This window comes from Onychomys torridus, chromosome 10, assembly GCF_903995425.1.
Source record: "Onychomys torridus chromosome 10, mOncTor1.1, whole genome shotgun sequence".
In the NCBI taxonomy this organism is placed as follows: Eukaryota; Metazoa; Chordata; class Mammalia; order Rodentia; family Cricetidae; genus Onychomys; species Onychomys torridus.
The window spans coordinates 20,510,492-20,533,094 of NC_050452.1; the positions used below are offsets into that span (position 1 = coordinate 20,510,492).

General features: G+C 40.5%; 1 protein-coding gene across 1 annotated transcript in view; it reads right to left on the reverse strand.

Annotated features, from left to right (window-relative positions):
* Abca13 (ATP binding cassette subfamily A member 13) overlaps window positions 1-22,603 on the reverse strand; it is a 428,395-nt gene that overhangs the window by 27,999 nt on the left and 377,793 nt on the right. The window contains exons 59-60 of the mRNA XM_036201460.1: window positions 19,500-19,603; window positions 11,939-12,031 (exon numbers count right to left, since the gene is read on the reverse strand). Coding sequence (XP_036057353.1) covers window positions 11,939-12,031; window positions 19,500-19,603 — 197 coding nt within the window. The remainder of the gene's footprint in view (window positions 1-11,938; window positions 12,032-19,499; window positions 19,604-22,603) is intronic.

The window sequence follows — 22,603 nt, forward strand, 5'->3', positions numbered from 1 at the left end:
CAATCCTACAGGGTAGAACTTTTTGCAGCCCCTTTTGCTGTCTGCATTGCACATTAATTCATAGCAGGCCAGAGTACATTTGCACTGAATCTGGCATTCCAGCAGAGAAGGTGACAGCAGAATATTGCCAAGGCCGTGGCAGCAATTAGGACTGAATCACACACCTGATAGTTCCTACTAATGGAGACACCAAGTACAGACAGATGGGGTCCTGCTTCTAAAAGCCTCAACTAAGAGTGTCTAACACACTGCTTTGAGAGAAAATAGGCAGCATCCCATCTAGAGATAAATGGGATCTGAATGGAAGCATTTACTGAAGAGATTGATTATTGTTATTAATACCCAGTGTGCATTACAGTAGACATTGCACATTGCTTGCAGGGCTACCTCTGACTGATTTGTTTAGAGTCCAGTTATTGCAATTTGGGAAGAATTCTTATTAAACAAAGGCTTGCCATATGTTGCGGACCATTTATTCATTCATTTACTCATTCATTCATGTCTTCAACAAATACTTGGAGTGTATGTGACCTACCATGTTCTACCCAAACATTGAAGAGAAGGAAGCAAAAGTTTATCCCCACAATGTTGTGGACACAGGCTGAAAACAACACATAACCAAATGAACACTATTTAATATGTAGTCTCTCTGCATCCTTGTATGAGTGACAGATAACCTAAAATAGAAGGGACATTTGCAGACTTAAAGTCTGGAGTCTGGGGCTGCTTCATATCTAATTAGCATATTTGTATTCGAGCCAGAAGGAAGGAAGAAAGAGACTAAAAATGTCTAGTCCATTCAACAAAGTTACACTTCTCCACTTATGTCCCTTTGGCCATAGGAAGCTGCAGTGTACCATGGGAAATGTAGTCATTTTCTGGTACCTATTCTGCTCACTTCCAGGTTTTCCCGCTCTGTGAAGAGGTTGAATGTGTTCCAGAAACATCCCTGCAGAGGACAGCAGAGTACTGAAGGAGTGAGAATCATGTTTTTCTTGCAATGAACTTTACAATAGAGGATAGAAACCTTGGAGCATGGCAAGTGTGTTTCCCCTCATTTATTTTCAAAGTAGTATAAAATGTTTATCATTGTCTCCATTGGTTAAACTAATCACTTTCCCTGCATGTTAACAGTTTCAAATTTAAATACTTTGGATACAAAGTTAATTAGTTACTAAATAATAATTAAAAGATCTTACTGTGACATTTTATTTCACTATACCATGCTATTGCCCAAAAGGAGTTACTCCTGTGTTCAAAACAAATAAGCCATTTTCTTAGGAAATGCAACAGAAAGGAAATATCACAGGAGAATCTCATGACAATCATCACATTTATGCTCACGGCATTGTTAGAAGCAAGGCTCTGCTTCATATATTTCTTACACACACACACACACACACACACACACACACACACACACACACACACTATACTTCACTGTAGGTAAAGCCACTTAAGAATATAAAAGTGACATGGAAAGAAATTCAGTCACGAGTCTGAGATTCATAACTGCTTCTTTTAATAGCAACTGTGTTTTGAGCTGACTGCTTTACTCTTTTGGCCTTATTTTCCTTATTATAACAATAATTGCCCATACCATAAGAATTAGTTGAGCTAACACACACGAAACATCTAGCAACTAACCTCTGGCACTGTAGGAGTGTAGCTCTGACCTCATTCATTTGCAGAGTATGTAAACCCTGGCTCAGAGCTCTGATAAGGTAAGAAGAGACCCTAAGCACCCAGCCTGCATTGTTTTCTCTCCTGTTGTAAGAGAAAGCATCCGTAAAAGGATCCCAATAGCTCTTCTTCATTATGAACCATACCAGTAACCCACCAAGGCCTACCAATGAGCACATCCAGTACCCAGAATCTCTTCTCTTCATGTGTCCATTTGTCTAGTTACATCAGTATCTTCCCATCTCTCAAGTTTCCACGCATCACCTGTCCTTCCTCCCCATCAGTCTGCTGTAATGCTGACATGTCTTCTGTGCCTCCCACTCAGCACTGTCTAGTCCATGCTTTGACAGCAGTGACTCTAGTCTATTGGATTTAGTGTTCAGCTAGAGAACAGAAATAGCTGTGACAGCTATTTTCTCTTGACCAGCCCTTTTCTCATTGCCTCCATTTGTTTCCCCATTTTAACCCTAGAATTACAGCCTCCCATTTGGAGAATTGATCTATACATTATCCCGGAGTGAGTGCCACACTAATCGACTTCTACCCCCATTTATAGTCTAGCTGTTAAGAACAGGACTCAAGCTGTATTTTTTGCCTCTCTCTGATGCACATGCAGTCTGGATGCCTCCTTGCCCACAAAGTCATTCTTACTAGCCCTTCCATAAGGCAGTTTGTGTACATCCTTGTCTTTCCTCACCCTTAACTCACATGCACAGAAGCTTTCTAATTCTCATTGCTCTGTTCACTCTATATACAATAGATCTCATGCCTCATTCACCACTCAATCGCCAGCAAACTGCACAAATGTGCAATGGTATTTCCTGACTTCAAGTGAGGTGCATCTCACAGTATAATGCTCACCAATCTCTTAGAGCCATGTTGCAGGTTAGCATGTACTCAGTTCTATGTCTGATGGCACACTGCAGTCTTTGGTTTTAAGCAGACATCATGTCATCATCCCTAATAAAGGAGACTAACAAATGCCTGTTAATTGACAGGAACCACAGTGAGGCTGAGTCACCAGCCAAAATTTCCATACATCTAAGCTGTCACTGGCCTCCATCATTTTATTTCCTATCCTTGTTGTGGCTGAAAAGCAGTCTCCTTATTTTTCAATGAAAAACATTGAGAAATAAAAGCAGAGTATTCCCCTTTGGTAAAATGACAGCTCTAGGTGACATTTCTCACAATCTGAATCCCATCAGAATATCCAGCATGAGAAAGGCATGAGGATGTGAATCTCTTCCCCGGTGATTAGGTTAGAGCAACTTAATTTTGTTCATGCAACCTGATGCTGTAAAATAAATGAGAGAAGGCATGAGTCAGCTGCTTTGAAAACATAGTGAGGACACAAAGCCATGTGCCTCTTCTTTAATGAAACTGTTTCTACTAGAGAGAACTAATTGTAGATTCAGTGTAGCAATTGAATACTATGATGCTTTTAAACTGAAGAAAACACTTGCAAGTGGCATTCCAGAATGCATGAGTGCATAGTCTGCATCACAGCACAAACCATTGCATGAGCGCATGTAGCAACTCCCATTCCCCATCTGTGAAACTGACATAAGCATACTGAATGATCTGTTTCACTTTTAAATGAGACAGTTTATTATTTGGTGATGGAGTCTTAATCAGAGCTTTTATGTTTATAGTAAGGTTTTATAGAAGCATTAAATCAAAGTCACCACAATGGAGCATATGGTGTCACATAAGGTGATGTATTAATTTGCAGCTTCCCTGACAGTCAGAGCTTGTAAGCTCAAAGAGCAGTATCATTCTTTTTAGCTTTGAAAAGAAAATCCACCAACCTTCTTGCAGAAGACTATATTTCATGTTAAATAGCTAACATACTTACAGTGGTATCAGTTCGCAAAGCTTTACGTTTGTCAGCTCAGGACAATGAAAACTATCATATTCATAAGGATTTTCTTTACATTTTAAAACCTTTGTTATAACATATAACTAAACAACCATTATTTCCTTCTTCCACAGGTCAGGAGTTGGCCAAGTCTACTTCAGGTTATAAACTCCACAGTCAGAAACATGCTGCTTTTCCATTCCTGGAGGGACTGTTTATGACAGTCAGTCTTAAGTCTTCTTAAGTTGGTTCCAAGACCAGAAAAAGGAAGCAGGTGCAGCCTGCAGCTGTTGCTGGCTCCCTAAAGGTGCTTTATGAATGTACTCAGTGAAGGCAGCTATTAGGGCTGTGGGACTTGTCAGGGTACAACACAAAGAAGATTGGAGAATGAATTCCTAACTGCCTGAGTGAGACAAAATGTCAGTACCCAAAGAGGTTGGCATGTACACATGCATGCAGGCATGTACATACACGCACACACACACACACACACACACAAAGAGAGACAGAGACAGAGACAGAGAGACAGAGACAGACAGAGACAGATAGAGACAGAAAGAGACACACAGACTCTGAAGAGCTCACTCATAAAGTTGTCTTCATAATATACAGGGCTATTCAGAATCATGAGACCGATCATAAATGGAAGCTCTAGGGTTCCTGGAACTTAAGACTGCTCAACCCATTTTTAACGGAGGAAGTTGGGAAAATGGCCCACATTGCTGGGAGCCCATCAAACATCTGTTTAGTTCTTATTTTTAGTTTTTGCATCCTTCTCAGTAACGGAAATCCAATTTTATCTTAAGTGAAATGTGTACATCTTCAAATCTATATTTCTTAAGTCTTCATGATCAGCTGAGCAGTGGTGGTGCATGACTTTAATTCCAGCACTCAGGAGTCACAGACAGGAGGATCTCTGTGAGCTCCAGTACAGCCTGGTCTACAGAGCGAGTTCCAGGACAGGCTCCAAAGCTACAGAGAAACCCTGTCTCAGGGTGGTAGGGGGAGGGACTTGATCATCACCAAGAAACTAAGAGAAGCCAAGACCAAGTTGCTAAATGGGATTTAATGGGGGAAGATGTTAGAGTGGGCACACTGTTCACAGGCTTTCCTAAGGCTTTTCTTTTTCTCTATTATCTGCTGCTACATGTAGATATGATGAGCTGAGCAACAACAGCTGTTTAAAATCCAACCTAACTAGAGAGACAAGAGCCAGTGAAGCATTGCCAATATCCAGCTATTGGATTTTCATCATGTACAAAAGTAATATAGCCAAGTCAATGAACCTGCCCGTATCACCATAAGAGTGTGTGATGCTCTTTTACTTGAAAAAAATATGGCTCACAACTGACAACAAAATGCACATTCAAATACATAATGGAAAGGAGGAAACTGCTTGAGGGAGATCCCAAAGGGGTTAAGATATTGTGTTATTATCACAAAGATAAAAGATGGGAGCTTGAGAAATGGTTCAGAGGTTCAGAGTAAGTACCGCTCCCCTAGAAGACCCAAATACAGTTCACAGCACCCACGTCAGGCAGCTCACATCACCACTATCTAACTCCAGTTCTCAGAAAATCTGAACCCTCTAGCCTCTGCAGACACTTGCACTCACATGTACAAACCCATTAACAGACAGATACAAAAACAAACACATAATTTAAAATAATAAAAATACACACTTTTGAATGTGAAAGAAAGATGCAGAATATAAAGAAAAATTTCTTTTTCAAAGATGGGGAATGAAGAAACAATGATGAATGTCTATAACATTTTTGGAAATCCTTTTAAAGGAATAACTTATAAATGACCTCACTCTCTTCAAGAAATAGAAATGAGTGGAAGGATGAAGTCTTGGTCAAAATAACAAAGATGTAGAAATCTTATCAATATGCAGATCAACAAGGAAGAGATGTTGGTGTACATGTGACTAAAGACTCAGCAACAAGAGCAGGCATGAGCCCACATCTGTATGGCTCTGGGGTGTACCCAGCAGTCAGGGAGACACGGAATAAGCAGTAAGCTCTAGAGTAGCTGCATCTTATCTCCCAACAGGCATGAGACACACCTAAATGAGGATCAAAAAAGGCTACATATCAAAACACTCAGATGGAGACAAAGTGTGGCAGTTAAAATTCCAGCTTTTCTACTTATTAGGTGGTGACCATGAGAGAGTGGCCCAATCCTTCTGTGACTCATCCTCCATCTGTACCTACAAAATGGGAGTCACAATAAATACTTAAGGATGAGAGTGAGAAATAAATTCTTTCCTACATATGTAGTAGTTTGAATGTAATTGGCCCCCATAATCTCATAGGGAGTGGCATTAATAGGAGGTGTGGCTTTGATGGAGTGGGTATGGCCTTGTTGGAGGAAGCGCATCACTGTGAGAATGGGCTTTGAGGTTTCCTATGCTCAGGACACTGTCCAGAGTCTCAGTCGACTTCCTGTTGCCTGCAAGATACAGGACTCTAGTTATTCCTCCAGCCTCACATTTGCCTGCATGTCACCATGCTCCCTACCATGATGATAATGGACTGAACCCCTGAAACTGTGAGTCACTCCAGTTAAATATTTTCCTTATAAGAGTTGCCATGGTCATGGTGTCTTTTCACAGTAATAAAAACTCCAACTGAGACAACATATAAAGCACTAAATCTGGCACATGGCAAATCAAACACTGTTAAGAGTCCATTACTAATACTTCACTGGCATGCATACTGTACTTTGTATGGTACTTTGTACTATGGTAGATGGTAACGAACATCAGCCAGATAAGCCATAAAGATTGGGTACCAGGAGAAAGGAGAGACTGCATGGACTAGAGAAGAAAGAATGAAAGAAAGCAAAGGTGGCGCAAGGAAAGGGACCACATCAGAGCTGAGTGTGGCTCTTCAGCTTTCACAAGATGATTTTCCCTTTGTCAGTGAGCCAAAAGGAAGAGAAAGGGATGTCTTCCGGACTCTTCTGAATCTGAGGTAGATCCTCCCATCACATTTTAACCTTTCCTTCTCAATAAGGAAACAGGGTAACCTCATAGCAGGGGCTAAGAGAAAGCCAGTCTTCTGGGAAGGAGAAGATCGACCAGTGAAAGGAATATTCTCCAAAAACAGCCAAATTCCGGTGGGAAGAGTTTTTCCAACAATGGCGAAGAAGAGGAAGGTAAAGAACATATCTGGGGAGTTCTCTAGGAAGACTCCACAAGTATGGCTATATTCCTACAGGCTGGACTATGTATGGAGGACTGTGTATAATCTTCTTGGCCAGAGATCACAGGGGATGGGGAGAAAGGAGTAACAGGGAGATGAAGGGATATAGGGGAGAAAGGCATGTAGCTTCCCCTCTGAGCACTCACCCTCCAAACTGCACTGTGCACCCTGTTCATATCTCTGGAGTCATTACCTGTTTGAAGGATCTTCCCATTGCCACCACCTCAGGATTGGGAGCAGCTGGTGCCAAGCAAAACCAGGAAGACTCAATAAATTCTTTAAATTGATTCCTACCAGCAGAATTCTTTTGTTGGCTCCTTTTATTGAAATAATAGAATGTATTAGTTACTGTTCTATTGCTGCAATTAAAAGAAGTTATAGGAGGAAGAGTTTTTTTGGTGTATGGGTCCAGTGGGATAAGAGTCTATCATGCAGCAAAAGGCAGTTGAGAGATTGCATGTCAACCACATAAAGCAAGTAGAAAGAGAGACAGTACTTGAAATGGGGTAAGGCTATAAACCCTCAAAGTGCCATTTCTTGCTCTGATACATACTTTGCAGCAAGTTTTCTAACCTCCCTACACAGCACCATCAGCAGGAGATCAAGCGTTTAAATGTAGGAGGTTATGGGGGCTATTTCTCACTCAAATCAGCACACAGCTCTACCATATGATTTTTGAACTTGGTTGGATCTCAGCTCTTAAATGCAAACAACATATTTAAGGCATCTTGGTTTTCCAACTCTCAGGTTCAAGTCATTTTTTATCTCCCTACAAGCATCACAGAAGATAGTTAGAAACGTAGAACACAAATGCTTAGAGAATGAGAATAAAGTACCACAGTGATATTTAGGAAATGAAAAAGGTGATTTCCATGACTACATAAGCTTGCTAATGAACCAAAGCTTAAAACATTTTGGGTCATGTGCATTCCTCTTGGTACAGCTCTCCTTCATAGTCTAAAACCAGAGCTTGTAGAATAGGGTGTCACTGTCATCAAATAAGACAGATGCTGAGCACAAAGTAATACTGGGACAGATAAAAATCAAAGCTAGTGTTCTCCAGGAACATGTCAGTAGCATGCTGTAGCGCAGATTCAACAGAAGATTCAAGGAAATTAAACCCTGTCAAGCAGGTAACTTGGAAGGGAGATGCCGTCACGTAGCAAAGGGGAAAAGGCAAAGGCAACAGGGGAAAGAGATGGGCATTAGCAAGACTGGAAAAGTAGGACAGGAAGAGTGACCCTGGTGGGAGGTGGTCCATGAGAGTGTGCAAGTCAGAACAGACTGAAGATGGACTTACAAGAGCATGAGAGGACCCTTAAAGATATCCTGACCAAGGCAGTATCAAAAGCAATCAGCCCTTTGGCTTCAGGCTTAAATCACATACAGGGACCACACTGGCACTGAGAGGAGAAAGAGGTGCATCTCTGTGGACCCTAGAGGCACTGTAAAGCAAGATCAATCCAGAGCCGAAAAGATAAGCCTGAAAAAAAAAAACATTCCCATCCAATTGCTCCTTTTGCTCCTTTTCCCTGACATTATCCATTCTCCTCTCAGCCAAGGAGCAAGCTAAGGAACATCAGGAACCACTGCCCAACCCACTTCAGGAAATTTAAGTCCTTATCCTCCCAATTCGATGCATCTAAATCTGTATGTTTTATGAGAACATGGACTAATGTACTAGCTGACACAGCCAAGGTCAGCTCATAGCAGCCCCTCAGGAGACATCTGTCAATGTTTTTCTTTGTTACAGTTGGGGAGGTATGCTACCAGGGGGCTGTGGAACCTGTTAAGAATCTTACATGCACAAGACAGCTTCCCACAAGCACAAACAGGAATTATTTGATAAACAAGGAAAACAAAGCCATTTGAAAAACCTTAGTGAAGTCCTCAAAGCCCAGAGCTGTTTCAGGAATTTTCTGCACAGCCATTTTAAGTTTATTCTGCCTGAGGACTTCCTTTCATGGCAACTTTGAAATCTATTTTTTTTCTGCTTGCTCTCCTATTCAGATTCTCTGGTCACTTTAAAAAAAAAAAAAAAAAAAACTAATATAATCTAGAGTATTTAATCTTCCTTTTGACAAATTTTTCTTTACTTCAATGTCCAATAGACATTCACATTCTTCAAACTCAAAGGTCTCTTCCTGTTCAGACTGCCACAGTATGTAGACTCTCTAGGGTACATGTCCCACGAGCCCATGTGATGTCACCTACCACATGCAGGTCTGCTTCTGTCAAATTGTGAGTGCTAAAATGGACATTGGCTTTTGGGCAACCTCCAGATCATCCACTAAGGAAATTATTAAATGTCAAAAGCAAAACAGCCTCAATTTTACTGAAAGCCCTCATGTTGATAACATTTCCTAAATTATAACTTGGGTAAAAACCAACATCAGAGGGGAAATAAAAGCTTGCTTTCCACACACACCCTCAGTTAGGGGGTCACCTACTGCAGTTTCTTCTGGGCCACTTGCCACAGGCAATGGCCATCATTGCACAGAGTTCTGTTTGAATAGCTCACAGTCCAGAATCACGGTCTGCAATTTGGTGCTGCAAATCCGTAACCTCTAAGTGTTTGAGATGGATGGTATTCAGAATGCACTGAGATGACAGTCACTATTGTTTGGAAGAGAAAACTCCACCAAGGAAGGGAGGGACAATTCAAGACCTCGGCAAAGCCCAAGCATCCTGTTTTCCTCTGCACACTGTCCCCTGTGACCCTCACAGGGCAGATAGGATATGATTACCCCACCTCAATGTCCCCAAGGCTCAGCTTCAATGCTCCTATGACAAGTCATTGTGTTTATGCTGTGTGTTCCAATGTGATGGTGACTGGAGGACTTACTGGTTCTCAACAGACTTTCCCTCCAGGAGTGGCAAGCAATGGGGGGAGACTTGGTGTCTAGACAGCAGCAGGAGAATGGGTGTGTGTTGCTAGGTAACCTTCTCTGATTATTGGGTATATGTGGGCTGAACTTAGACCCTAGGGAAAGAAGTTATCCATACATGGTAAGAGGGACAATCAGTATAACACATACAAGATCGGATACTATGTATGGGAAGTTGACCCAAACTACCAATGGAGGATGGCCAGGAAAGTCAGTGCCATGAAGTGAGGCAGCGGGGGATATCTCTGTTCCTGGAATCTGCCCCTAGAGAGTCAAGGAGGTGGACTAGGGGTGAGAAGAATGAGCTCTTTGTTCCTGGAAGATTGTTACTAATACCTACTTCCCTTTATTTCCAAGGATGGAGACTAGGAGGAAGGATCAATTTCTTTTTTTTTTTTCCACATCAGTTTCACATGGTGCTTGACTCCTGGGTACAGAAATCCAGGAACAATCCCTTATTTTTTTAATCACAATAGGATTTGCATGTGTTTATTTCTTATACATTTGTTTGTTACAGGAGAACACAAAATGCATTCTTAAAAACTTTATTAACTTTAGTATTCCAGTGGCTATACTACAAACCAGTTTTTGTTGAATAAACTCTGTAGATGATATCCACCAACAATTCAGCCTCAACCTATAAACTCTCATTATCAGGACCAAAATTTGGGATGGGTAGAAACTGCAGATGGTTTCAGCTAACAGATGACTTCCTGTGGGCTTCTTTCTGTTGACTTCTATGGCCAACTTTAGCAAAGGAGCAGAAGGCAGGCAGCTGAACTTGAATATAAATCACCTGCCATTAAGGAATGGGCGATAAAGCTTTATACAAGCACTCATAAAGGTCAGAGAATGCGAAGTGTTATTTTCTTCTGAATATACTTAGTAAAGGCAAGCAGAGCACTTAGTGACAGCAGCTTCTAACAGGTTCATCTGGCAAACAATTGGCCAGAAGCACAGGAAACAGCACTGCGGACTCTCCCTGGATGACACTGCCTCTCTTGGGGCTGCTAGAAGCATGTCACCCATCCCTCAGGGGCTATTTCCATCCTGGGTGATATGGTTTCCATAAAGGAAAGGTAGCTACACGTTACATGTATGTGTAACTAGCAGGTACATAGACCAGCCAAGAATGTTCTATAATTCTAACCTGAAAAATACTCAATGAAAGTGAAGAGATTTATCAACCTAAAAGACTATGTTATTGTATAGACAGAAAGGGAGTGATCCAGATGTAGGGTGGGAGAGGAACTGGGAGGAATAGAGGGAGGGGAAATCAGGATACATTCTATGATAAAATAATCTATTTTTAATAAAAAGTGGGGAAAACTATACTGCTCTCTATAAAAATTACGATTATACAATATAAAGGAAATTAGAAGATCACTCAATGGAGCTGAAAGATAGCTTAAAAGTCAAGGGAGCTTATTACTCTAGCAGAATGCCAGAGTTTAGAACCTAGCACAACATTTTTTCACCAAAACCTATAATTCCAAGTCCAAAGGATCCAAAGTCCCCTGTGGCTTGCATAAACTCCTACACACCCTTACACACACACGCACACACACACACACACACACACATACAGAGAGAGAGAGAGAGAGAGAGAGAGAGAGAGAGAGAGAGAGAGAGAGAGAACATAGAGGGAGCAATCATTCAAAATATTCCAAGAGACATGAGTTATAACAAGATGTAAAGCATTCACACACCCTCATATGAAAGTAATTAAGCTTCCAAGGAGTGGATGCAAGGAAGACATGGAGCAGTGGTTAAGCAGGGAGAGACCTAACAGATTCAAGAACAAAGTCTTTGGTTTTTCATCAACCACAACAAAAAGGAACCACAGTGACCCCCTATTAGCCTCTTACATTGTCAGACACCTTTACAAATATGTGTCTTGTAGGAAAAGCTGGCACTCCAATGCACTTTGACTGTAGGTGAGGCACACAGTGGCACTACCTTTGGATGAAGCACTCTATGTAAGGTGGTGATTTTTCCCTAGACTTTGTCTGGACCCTGCAATCATCTTCTCGCCCCTTTTGTCAAAACAAACAAGGGCACAGTGCTTCTTGGGAAGAGGGAAGCAAAATGTTTTAAAGAAACTGCATGGGAACTGCTGTGTCTTTGACTTGATGATTATAGTTATTTTAACTGGCCCCAAGTTTCCCAGAACCTTCATCCACTACTCAATATTGGGAGGAATTAATTTGAGCAAACAGTTTGGAAAGAGTCTTTGTTACCACAGGCATCATGCTGCTTAGTTGACAGGAAACACTAAAACAGACAAGGAAACTCAATACCTGTTCTTGATGTGCTGAGGGGGGCCAAGACACCTGAAGCTGCCGTCCACCATGATGGCTAGCCTGGTACACAGAGCCTCGCATTCTTCCATGCTGAAAGGAAATAAACAAGTAGAAATGAGCCATGCCATAAAACTATGAGCCCTGTTCAAGCCTCAGAAATAAAAAGGAGGCAAAAATATCATTGGTCCAAATTAAGTAACTTAATATAGAACACTCATGAAAATGAAATAACTTGATTTGAAAACTCCCAAGATTTTATTTAGGTAGCCAATTTAATGAAGGTTGTTAGCATACCTATGTGCCTGGAAGAATGGTCAGTAATAAAATATACAAGAGAGAACCATTTAGCAATCATCAAAAATACAAAAATACATGTACAGGGGATCTTAACAAATACGTGATTTCTTTACAAAAAGAATGACATAACTTTGCTGACAAGCAAAAAAATAAATCTCGAATCAGTAAAACAAGGAAAAGAGTGAGTATTTCAAAAACAGAAAGCTGTTATAATATGAAAACGAATGTAAGATGAGTCCCCTTATATTGTCTGTCCAATATAAAGGGGTCAGCCTGGAGACCATGTACACACAAACAACAAAATGGTCTCATTGGGTTGTGTTTACATATTTGTGTGGACATATACATAATATGTATAAGCGTGTCCATAATAATCAAAGAAAAAGAGGCTGTCAATTTGAGAGTCAAGAGGTGCCCTGAGAGGGATTAGAGAGACTCCCTGGGTGGGGCTGAGGGAGGAAAGGAAAGGTGCGAAGTGCTGCAATTCTATCTTAACAAAAAACGTATAAAGTTTAAAAGAATAACATTTCACTAAAGCAAAACCTCACAATTCAAAGAAGTTTTATATTCTAATACCATGTAAAATATGATATAAAATACTAGAGATAAACTTTTAACTGAAATTTAAATTGTAATGCTATTTTAATATTCAGTATAGGGTTATAGAGATCTACAAATCACAATTATTATAACTTTGATTCATAAGTTATAATACAGATGAATATAATACAAATCAAAATGCAGTCACCTCCATGAAAATGCTGAAAATTTTAAATTTAAAATTAGTTAGAGGAAGGAAATTGTAGAAAAAGTTGTAAGGGAAGACAGTACTGGAAGAGGTTGTTACAATGCTGAATTATAAAGAGGAAACACACTAAACGTGTATCAGAGAAATGTCATGAGAACAAACGAGCCCCAAACAAATCATAGGTGGTACAAATACAGAAGTGATTCGAGCATGGGAGTGCACTTTTCAAACATAGCAGTAGTGGATGAAACTTGGGAGGCGATGTTGGATAGACTTGACAATCCAAAATTCCAGCCTTCTAAGAAAAGTGTCAAAACACAGTGATAGTATTGAAGATATGGATACTACAGAATATCCGTCTTTAAATGGGATGTTTACGTTGCATCCTTTCTCCTAACGTTCGGAGTTTCGACGAGGAAGATGGTGGGAGCCAGCGGCTGTGAATGGCTGCCAGAAAACAGCATCTTCTGAACACAAGAGGGCAGTTGCACATACAGACTCACAGTAGTTATGATAGCATGCAGAAAATCTGTGCAGACCAAGCCAGACAAAACCCCAGCATGGAAGGGGAAGGTGGCATGCAGTCAGTCCTACTCTTGACCGGCAGGTTTCCTTTAATGGTGTGGTCCTGAGAAAGTCAACTATACTCCAGTGGGTTACCAGATTCCCAAAACCATATAAACAGAACAAATTGGGCTTGATGGTTTGAAAAAAAATTAAAAAATAAAACCAAGAGCACATTGCATGTGTAAGGAGGGGGTGGCAGTGTCAGAGAGGAGCTGGGGGATGACTATAATCAAATCCATTGTCTGAAACTCAAAGAATTAATAAAAATCCAATTTAGCAAACTAAATAGTAGACAATTTTTAAAAATACAAACAAACCAACAAACAGACCACGAGTTCTTCAATCCCTAGTTCTGTGTTGAAAAGCAAATGTCTTTTCCCCACTATTCCGTTTTAAATAGTAACGGTGGGTTGTCAAATCAATAAATGCCCAGTCATTTACAGACATTTTCCCAGAAATTCAAAATGGGTCATCTCATATGTAGACAGTGGAGTATAACTGCCATAGATTTTGAAAATTATATTTGGCAATGATTTCTTTTCTAGGAACTGGGAAATGCAAACTGTGAGTTGTATAACCACTTCCTATACCAGTAGCCCAGGACTGCTGCTGGGAGCCTAGGAAGTCCCTGCCTTGTAGAGACCTCAACTAAGGCCTACTCTCTCCTTGACTACCTCAAAGGAAGGAATTTCAGGTGACTCAGAGTGAAGCAAAACAGAAAGTTTATTAAGGGGACAGAGAGGCCCATCAGGGACTGGAATCATGTATCATGGGTTGGTCTGAGGGAACAACAAGGCAAATGGATAGGTGAGAGAACAAAAATGTCTTGTCTGAGATACTTAACATGAAGCTGATTGTTATATCAGCTTAATGTGAGGTCTAGGGGATGTGTAGTATGAACAGTCTAAATCAGTCTCATGTTGTCTATGCAATAGCTTTCTATGACTATTCCTTTGCTTGTTTATTTATTTTTGTAGAACTGGGAACTAAACCCAGAGCCTTGTGCCTTCTAGATAAGCACTGTACCACAAGATAAAACCCAAGCTCCCTCTTTACTTTGTATTCTGAGATAGGGTCTCATTAAATTGCCCAAGCTGGCTTTAAACTCACTATGTAGCCCCCAGAGGCAGTTCAAATTAATTTCAATCCTTCAGCCTCCAGAGTCACATGACAATAGGTCAGTGTCACCAGGTCTAGCTTCTGTTTCTTAACCAACTGAAATTTAACATGTCTTAACATGTCTATGATGCTGTTCTGGGAAGAACATGAAGTTATGTCTACACTAATTCCTTAAAAGTACCTTAAACAAATGGAGAATTACATCACTGTGTGAATTCCAACCTCAGAGTGAATGATATGGCAGGTCTAAGTGGATTATAGCAGATGTTCAACATGTAAACCCCAAAGCATGTGGGTACAACAAAGTCTGAGCCCGGAGTTCAGGGCAGAGAATATAATTTTATTATCTTTCATAGAAAGAAGAATATACAAGGCCTGAGACTTGTCAATAGTGAGACCAACCATGGGTCATTTACTTAAAAACAAAGTAAACATGAACTTTCTTCCCTGGATGGTTATCTTGCATGATACAGATATGTGGTGCTGTGAGACTGGGGTTTAAAGCCTTGTATCGGAACTTTGGAATCAATATTGGATGTGTAGGAGAACGCTGAATGTCCTTCCCAGGATGCATGATCATCAGTCCTCCCACTCTCCATTTTCTGCCTCATGTTTTCATGAGAATGCTGGGTGAGGGCTGGAGAGATGGCTCAGCCATTAAAGGCTAGGCTCACAACCAAAAATATAAGAATGCTTGGTAAGAAGGCATACATAGAGGAAAATATTGCTTTAAAATCACAGAATCATCCAGGCCTCCTTCATCTCCATTTACACCGAGTCATTCACGTCTTTATATCGTATGAATAGGGAGAAATCAATCTGTATATATGCAAATGTAGAATATTGATGTGAAAGCAATGAATAGGCAGATTAAAAAGAGAATCCTCAATGACAAGTGGTCTTTTTGAGAGAATAGTTTATAATAATTATGTATATATATTATGAGAAATAAAAATAATTTTCATCATTCTACCACTTTACCCATCTAAGGACCATGGTTGGACATCAAGGGCCATGCCTTTGCCAGCAACAGATGCAAGCAGAGTCAGTTTATCAGTTTGCAATTGTTAAAACTCCAGAGCAATGTGGACATCTACAGCAAGAATATATACACATTATTATAAAGTCAAATAAGTATCAAATTCACTTGTTTCAGCAAAAAAAAAAAAAAAAAAAAAAAAGTCCTTTGGGAAGCAAAACAGAATAAAAACAAAACCTCAGGTGTGTTCCTTCTGGTTACATTTGAATGAGAAAATTATCAAATAATTGTTTCCAAAGCCAACTACAAAGTTATACATAACTAAGAAAACAGCTATTTCAGAGCTCCAGGAATGGACCAAAGGCAAGTAAGTAGGCTTGTAACACTGTGAAGATGACACCAAAAAGCCACTGACACAAAAAGAATACAGTAATCTGTGGCCCACTGTGGGCCACTTTCTCCCTGCAACAACAGGCCACTGAGGGCCGGCGTGGGCAGGTTGGGAGATGAGCTGAAAAACTCAATAGGAACCTACACCCAGTTTCAAGATGAGAGAAGGGAAAAATCAGAGGACTTGGAGATCAGTAGAAATTATCCAATCTTGGAAGAAATATCTGGCAAAAAATGAAACAAAATGGAGGAATATTAAATTAAAGTATGGCAATAACTGCAAGCTTATTTTCAGTGCTCAGAGATGCAATGCCATGTAACATGTCCACTCTTCAACAAAAAGGTTTTATGGAAAAATAGATTATAATTCCTTTATTGTTCCCTACTATAGGTCATTTAAAGACTTCTAATAAATTTTCAATGATAGAAATAACAAAAGAACCTTTCTTCAAGCCTACCAGAGTTAAATTTAAATGGAGCAACAGGAAGAAACTAGGAAAATTTCCAAATACATTGAAAATTAAAGAGTATTTCTAAATAAACCATGATCAGGAGTCAATCACAAGAGAGACTAGGAGACTCAAATTTTTGAGTGAATGAAGTCTTCAGTAATAGAAGAAAAAAGACGGAGAAGTGACACAGCTTGTTGGTCTAGCCTCACAAAAAAAAAAAAAAAAAAAAAAAAAGCCCTGTAATTGAGACAATGCTGTGTGCTGAGGGCAAGATCACATCCCAATACTGAAGAGGGAGACTGTCCATCTCAGAGAGCTGATTTACCACAACACAACCTCCACAATGCAGTGGGGAATGAGCAGTTTTCGCACAAAAACAGTTCTGGAACAATTGTATATCCCCATGCATAACAGTGAGTTGAGACTCATCATACTATATACAAAACAGCTTTAAGTATAGCAAAGATTACTAAGAGCTAACAGTATTAACCTGTCTTAAACATTCTCATGAATCATGGGCAAAATGTTCTTAGCTATGATTTCTAAGTACAAACCATAGAAACAGAGAGCTGTTCAACTTAATAAAACCTTTTCATATTCATATTTCCAAAGTCAGACATAGACCAAGACAAAGCATTTGAAATCATACATCCAACAAAAGACTTTAACACAGGATCTAACAAGACTCAGTATGTACAACCTCTTCTGCCTAAATGATAAAATGTAAATATAACAAGAAAAAGATGATACTTGGGGCATTGTGGTAAAGGTCTACATAATCTCAGTGACTTGGGAGGCTAACACAGAGAAAACACAACTTTGAGGCTATCTTGAACTAGAGAGGAAATTGAAGGCCAGCCTGGGCAACTTTGAGACTTTGCCTCCAAATAAACGGTAAAGAAGGGATGGTTATGTATCTCAGTGGTAAAGCATGTGCCTAGTATGTGTGAGGCTTTAGGTTTAATTTGCTACCAAAAGAGAAAGGAATTCTTTGCAAGTCAAACATGAGTTCATTGCACAGACGAACAATCAAGCTCCTTGGCATTTACTCAGAAGGTCTGAAAAACATCCACATAAAAACCATGCACATGGATGTTTATAACAGCTTTGCTCGTAATTACCCAAACTTGTCAGTAATCAAAGCATCTGTCAGTGCGTGAGCAGATAAATAAACTCCGGCACAGCCAGACAATAGACTATTGCTCGCTGTTGAGAGGCAATGGGCTTACAAACAAGGAAAAAATGAGGGAAATAGGGAAAGAAGCCAGCCTTGAAAGGCTTGGGAGGGATTCCAGATGTGTGACTTCTAGAAACGGCACAATTCTACAGGAAGTAAAATGTCTGATTGCCAGAGGTCAGGAGAAGGAAGGGTGAAAAGGGGAACATGAGGAACTTCTCAGGCAATGTAGGAAGCTAAAGTATATCTTGAGGTTGGGTAGTATTTTTCCAAAGCTGTGGAATGTCTGACACCAAGAGGAAAGGCATTATAAGCATGGATTCAGATAACAGTGCTTGCGTGTCTCTGAGGGTTTACCCATTGCGTGTCTCTGAGGGTTTACCCATTGCATGTCTCTGAGGGTTTACCCACTGTAGCAAATGTCCCACTCCAGACAAATGTTGATAAATGTGTCCACATGTTATGGGTGTGGGTGCACAGTTAATCTCTTTTTTAAAATATATTTATTTATTAAAATTTTTTTCATTTTACATACCAACCCCAGTTACCCCTCCCTCCCCTTCTCCCGCCTCCTCACCCCCCTCCCACTAGACTCCCATCCACTCCACAGAGTGGGTAAGGCCTCCCATGGTGGTCAGCAAAGTCGGTGCACAGCTAATCTCTTTCTGTTTATTTATTTTTTATTTGCTATTTCTCTCATGTGTGTGTGTGTGTATGTGTGTGTGTGTATGTGTGTATGTGTATGTGTGTGTATGTGTATGTGTGTGTATGTGTGTGTGTATGTGTATGTGTGTGTGTATGTGTATGGATGTGTGTGTGTATGTGTGTGTGTATGTGTATGTGTGTGTGTGTATGTGTGTATGTGTGTGTGTGTGTGTGTGTGTGTGTGTGTGTGTGAGGTGTTGTATATGTGTGATTATGGGCGCATGCATGTTCTGGCATATTTGTGGAGGTTAGAAGATAGCCTGTAGGAGTTGTTTATCTCCTTCATCTGTAGGTTTGGGCCATCAAGTTTGGGACCCCAGACTTGCACTTTTACCCACCGAGCCACAGTGCCGTCCCTGCTTCTTAAAGTATTAATTATGCACTATTCAGCAAAAATAAAGAAGGAATTACTGACATGTGCTATAGCTTGGATAAGCATTAAATATTCTATAAGCAAAAGTAGTCAGATACCAATGTGTAGGTATTATATAATTCTATTAATATGAAATGCCCATAAGAGTCAAATTTTCAGATCTTAACAGTTCATGACACCTCATTCATAGCATATTTTACTTAAACATGGAAGGAAAATAAAGCCTAAACTTATAACCTGTTCTTCATTTCAACTTCAGGGTTGTCATTAGCCAAACTCTATTGTTTTCCGTGTAATGGTTTCATAAAATCTACAGTTGTATTGCTGCATGACACATAAGTGTTTTATTAAGCTGAGAGAGGGAGACTCTGGTGGAGAATTCTAACTACAAAATTAATTCTGTAATGAGATCCAGTAGCAGGTTGGGCATACATTCCAGATGATTTACAGGTGGGAACAGGGAGGCTCTGGGGGGAAAGGAGTTGGGGAACCTTAAGAAAGGCAGACAGAGTCAAGCCCTCACCTGAGTACCACCATGTGAGCGGATCTATAGCACAGCTCATGGGAAGACTCCAGTTCTAACTCTGCTCCTCTGTAGGCCTTGGCCACATGACATAACCTCTCTCTGCTTTAGTCTCCCAAAGGGCTCCTGGGATTGAGGACTAATGAAGGCACATCAATACCATTCTCTGGGTATCCTCATTGCTAGCAAGCCTTGCTGAGGAACTGGCAATCAGAGAGGACAGTTCACCTGTGAGAGGTCAGCACCGCAGCACAACCATCCCGAACCTCCTGTGATATTGTTTGCCACAGGTACCGCTTAGAGCAGGGATCCATTCCAGAGCTGGGCTCATCCTGAGAGGAAGAAAACACACAGGGATGGTCATTTGGTGAACACCAAGAATGGACGTCTACTATCACATGAATACAGACAGACCTTGGCATGGAGAAAACCCTTGCTGTGATACTAACAGGTAAATCTCCATTGGGTTCCCTTCCCTACTCTATGTTTAGGATGAAGCAAACTCTCCATGGTGTGGGGACTCCATTAGACTCCTTTACACAGTATATAGTGGCCAGGCACTCTGCATGCCTCAATTGCACTTTGCCTTGGTAGGTGCCCTACAGTGAACAAACACAGATACCCTCTGTCTGCATGTCTTAGTAGAATAAGAACACACAAAAATGAATATATGGTGAATGGCCCTGAGAAGCCAAACAGAAATCTCTCAGCCCTGCCTTACCTCTTTGTGCTGAGAAAAGATATATATGCCCTAAGAATTTGTACACATCTGCCACAACTGGCCAAAGTTGTATGTACACATGTAGAGGAAAGGTCTGACAATCTCCAAGATCATTTCACCAGACTGACTGGTGAAGGAATCCCTCCAAAGAGTAGTTATTAAGACAGTCCAGTAAGATGACTGCTTCAGAACTGAGACAGCAGCGTGAGGCTTCATGCAACTATGACACCCCTAGATGCACACAGCAGCACTCCAGTAACAACCTCAGTGTAATGAAGAACTGTGAGTTGAGTGACAGGATTGGAGACTGTCATCTTTGGAAAGCTCAGTGGGTTACAAGTGATTACAAGTAAGAAAATCAAGAGAATCAGGAAAACAACATGTGAGCAAACCAATGGTTGCAAAGGAGATGAAAACCAGGTGTGAAGAGCTGGTGGTTCTGAAGCAGAAACATCAGAAGGCAAAATGATAGGTGTGACAGCATTTTTATTGCAGACTGGATGCAGTCGATGAAGAAGTCATAACACGGACTGTTTAAAATGATCCAGTCACAGGAGAAGGGGAGAATGACTGGAAGAAGTGAAGAATGCATGCCCTGGGGAAAGGCTGGCCTTGTGCACCGCTGGAACAAAGGTAATTTGGAGCAGTCGTCATCACAGATTGGTGATACAGGGAGAAACCATGTGATCATATAACCCTGCAGGTCCTCTAGTGTGTACACAGCCAAAGGCAATGAGATGAATGGCAGCGTGTACGCCTGCACATCTGTTGCATCACTACTCACATCAGCCACATTGGACACATGGGTTGAATAATGAGAAATTCTAGAGATAGGGTCAGTAAGGTGCAGGTGCTTTGATGCAGCAGGGGACTTCAACTAGGGGTTACAGTGGGAGAGGAAAGGAAGGAAGGAAATATAAATAACACTGGGGATATTTGATAAGGACATAAGAAAATATTATTTTATATAAATATGTGTATATATATATATATATATATATATATATATATATATATATATATACAGTTTTGATGGACTTTTGCCATGTGGGGTGATAATGTTATTCTAAGAGTCTTAAATTATCTCATAAAACTTCGGGATCAGGCAATGGGAACCTTCCTTTCCTGCCTCCTAGAACTTGAAAGTAAGAACCTACTACTAACAACATTAAGTGCTGGGCAGGACTTGAGGGAAACAAGATGGAACTTCCCTTGAAGCCTCCTCCCTGAGGACTAGCTCTAACAGTATTGGAAGGTCCTGTGTAAGCTGCCAAGGGCAAAAAGCAATCAATAGTCCTTTCTAGATGCAAAGCCTATGAACCCCAACAGTGACGAACCTGGTAAGTTATCCCCAGTAATGTAATAGTGGTACTTCTATCTGTCTAATTGGACCTAAAGTACTTATTCATACCTGATATTGTAAACCTAGCCAACTATCTAAAGCTAGAAAGAGCATGGACCCTGAAAGAGAATTTACTATTGCCAATTTTTCCTAAACCACTGTAATTTTAACTGTTTTCTAAATATTTATCCTTATACTCACAGATAAGTATAGTTCTCAACCCTCACAAAAACAGCTTCTTTTTGCAACAGATGGAGACCATCACAGAGATTTTTAGCTGGTCAAAATGCAGAGAATATGTAACCATGGGATGGCAAGCCCCAGTTAATACAATACAACCTACATGTAAGGCTCAGAAACATAACAAAAAGGAACAGAATTCCTGTTGTCATATAGTTTCTTCTAGAAATACATGGAAGTTGCACCCATGTAATCTCAACAATGTGATTAGCTAAATAAGACTTGCATAATGGGCACAGTAATCCAGATATCAATGTGGACGGCACAAACTCCCTTATATCCCACCCCTAGATGAAGGTAATCAGGTGAGAGAGGAAGAATCAGTTTTCTTCAGAGACAAACTTCCTGATAAGCTATCCAATCCCAAGTCGTCATCCCTAAAAACTACATGTATGAGCAACACAAAAGGGCTCAGGAGGGTGTGTACATGTGTGCATACATATGTGTGTGTGTGCATGTGTGTGTCTGACAATTATAAAGATTCAGTGTGAGTGGATACAAGCAGAGTTAGAGGACAGAACTCACACCTGCACATAAACCCTAAAACTCATAGAAACAAGCAGCAGAAAAGACATTTCTGGAGGTAGAACATGAGAATCTAGGTAGCTACTGCTCAAAGGACAGAACACTTCAGTTAGCTAACCAATCAGAATCAACTCTGGACTGGGGATATCTATGGCGGAATGTTTTGTGCTCTCCAAACTTCAAGTTGAGACACAGTCCCCAGTAAAATTGGTGCTGGAGGTGTGGCTTTCAGAAAGGACTATATTATGAAGATTCCACCCTCATGGGTGCCATTGGTTTACCTATAAAAGAGAGCAATAAAGAGGCCACCCTCTTTTGGATTTGTGACTTCTGTCACATGAAGACATAACATTCCTCCCCTCTAGAGGAGGCACCAATCTTGAAAATGGTTTATCCCCACATACCTATAGGTGCCCTGATCCAGAACTTCCAACCTCTAGAATGGTGAACAATGAGTCTCTGTCTCTGAGTGACCAAATCTTTGACAACCTGATTGATAGTGGG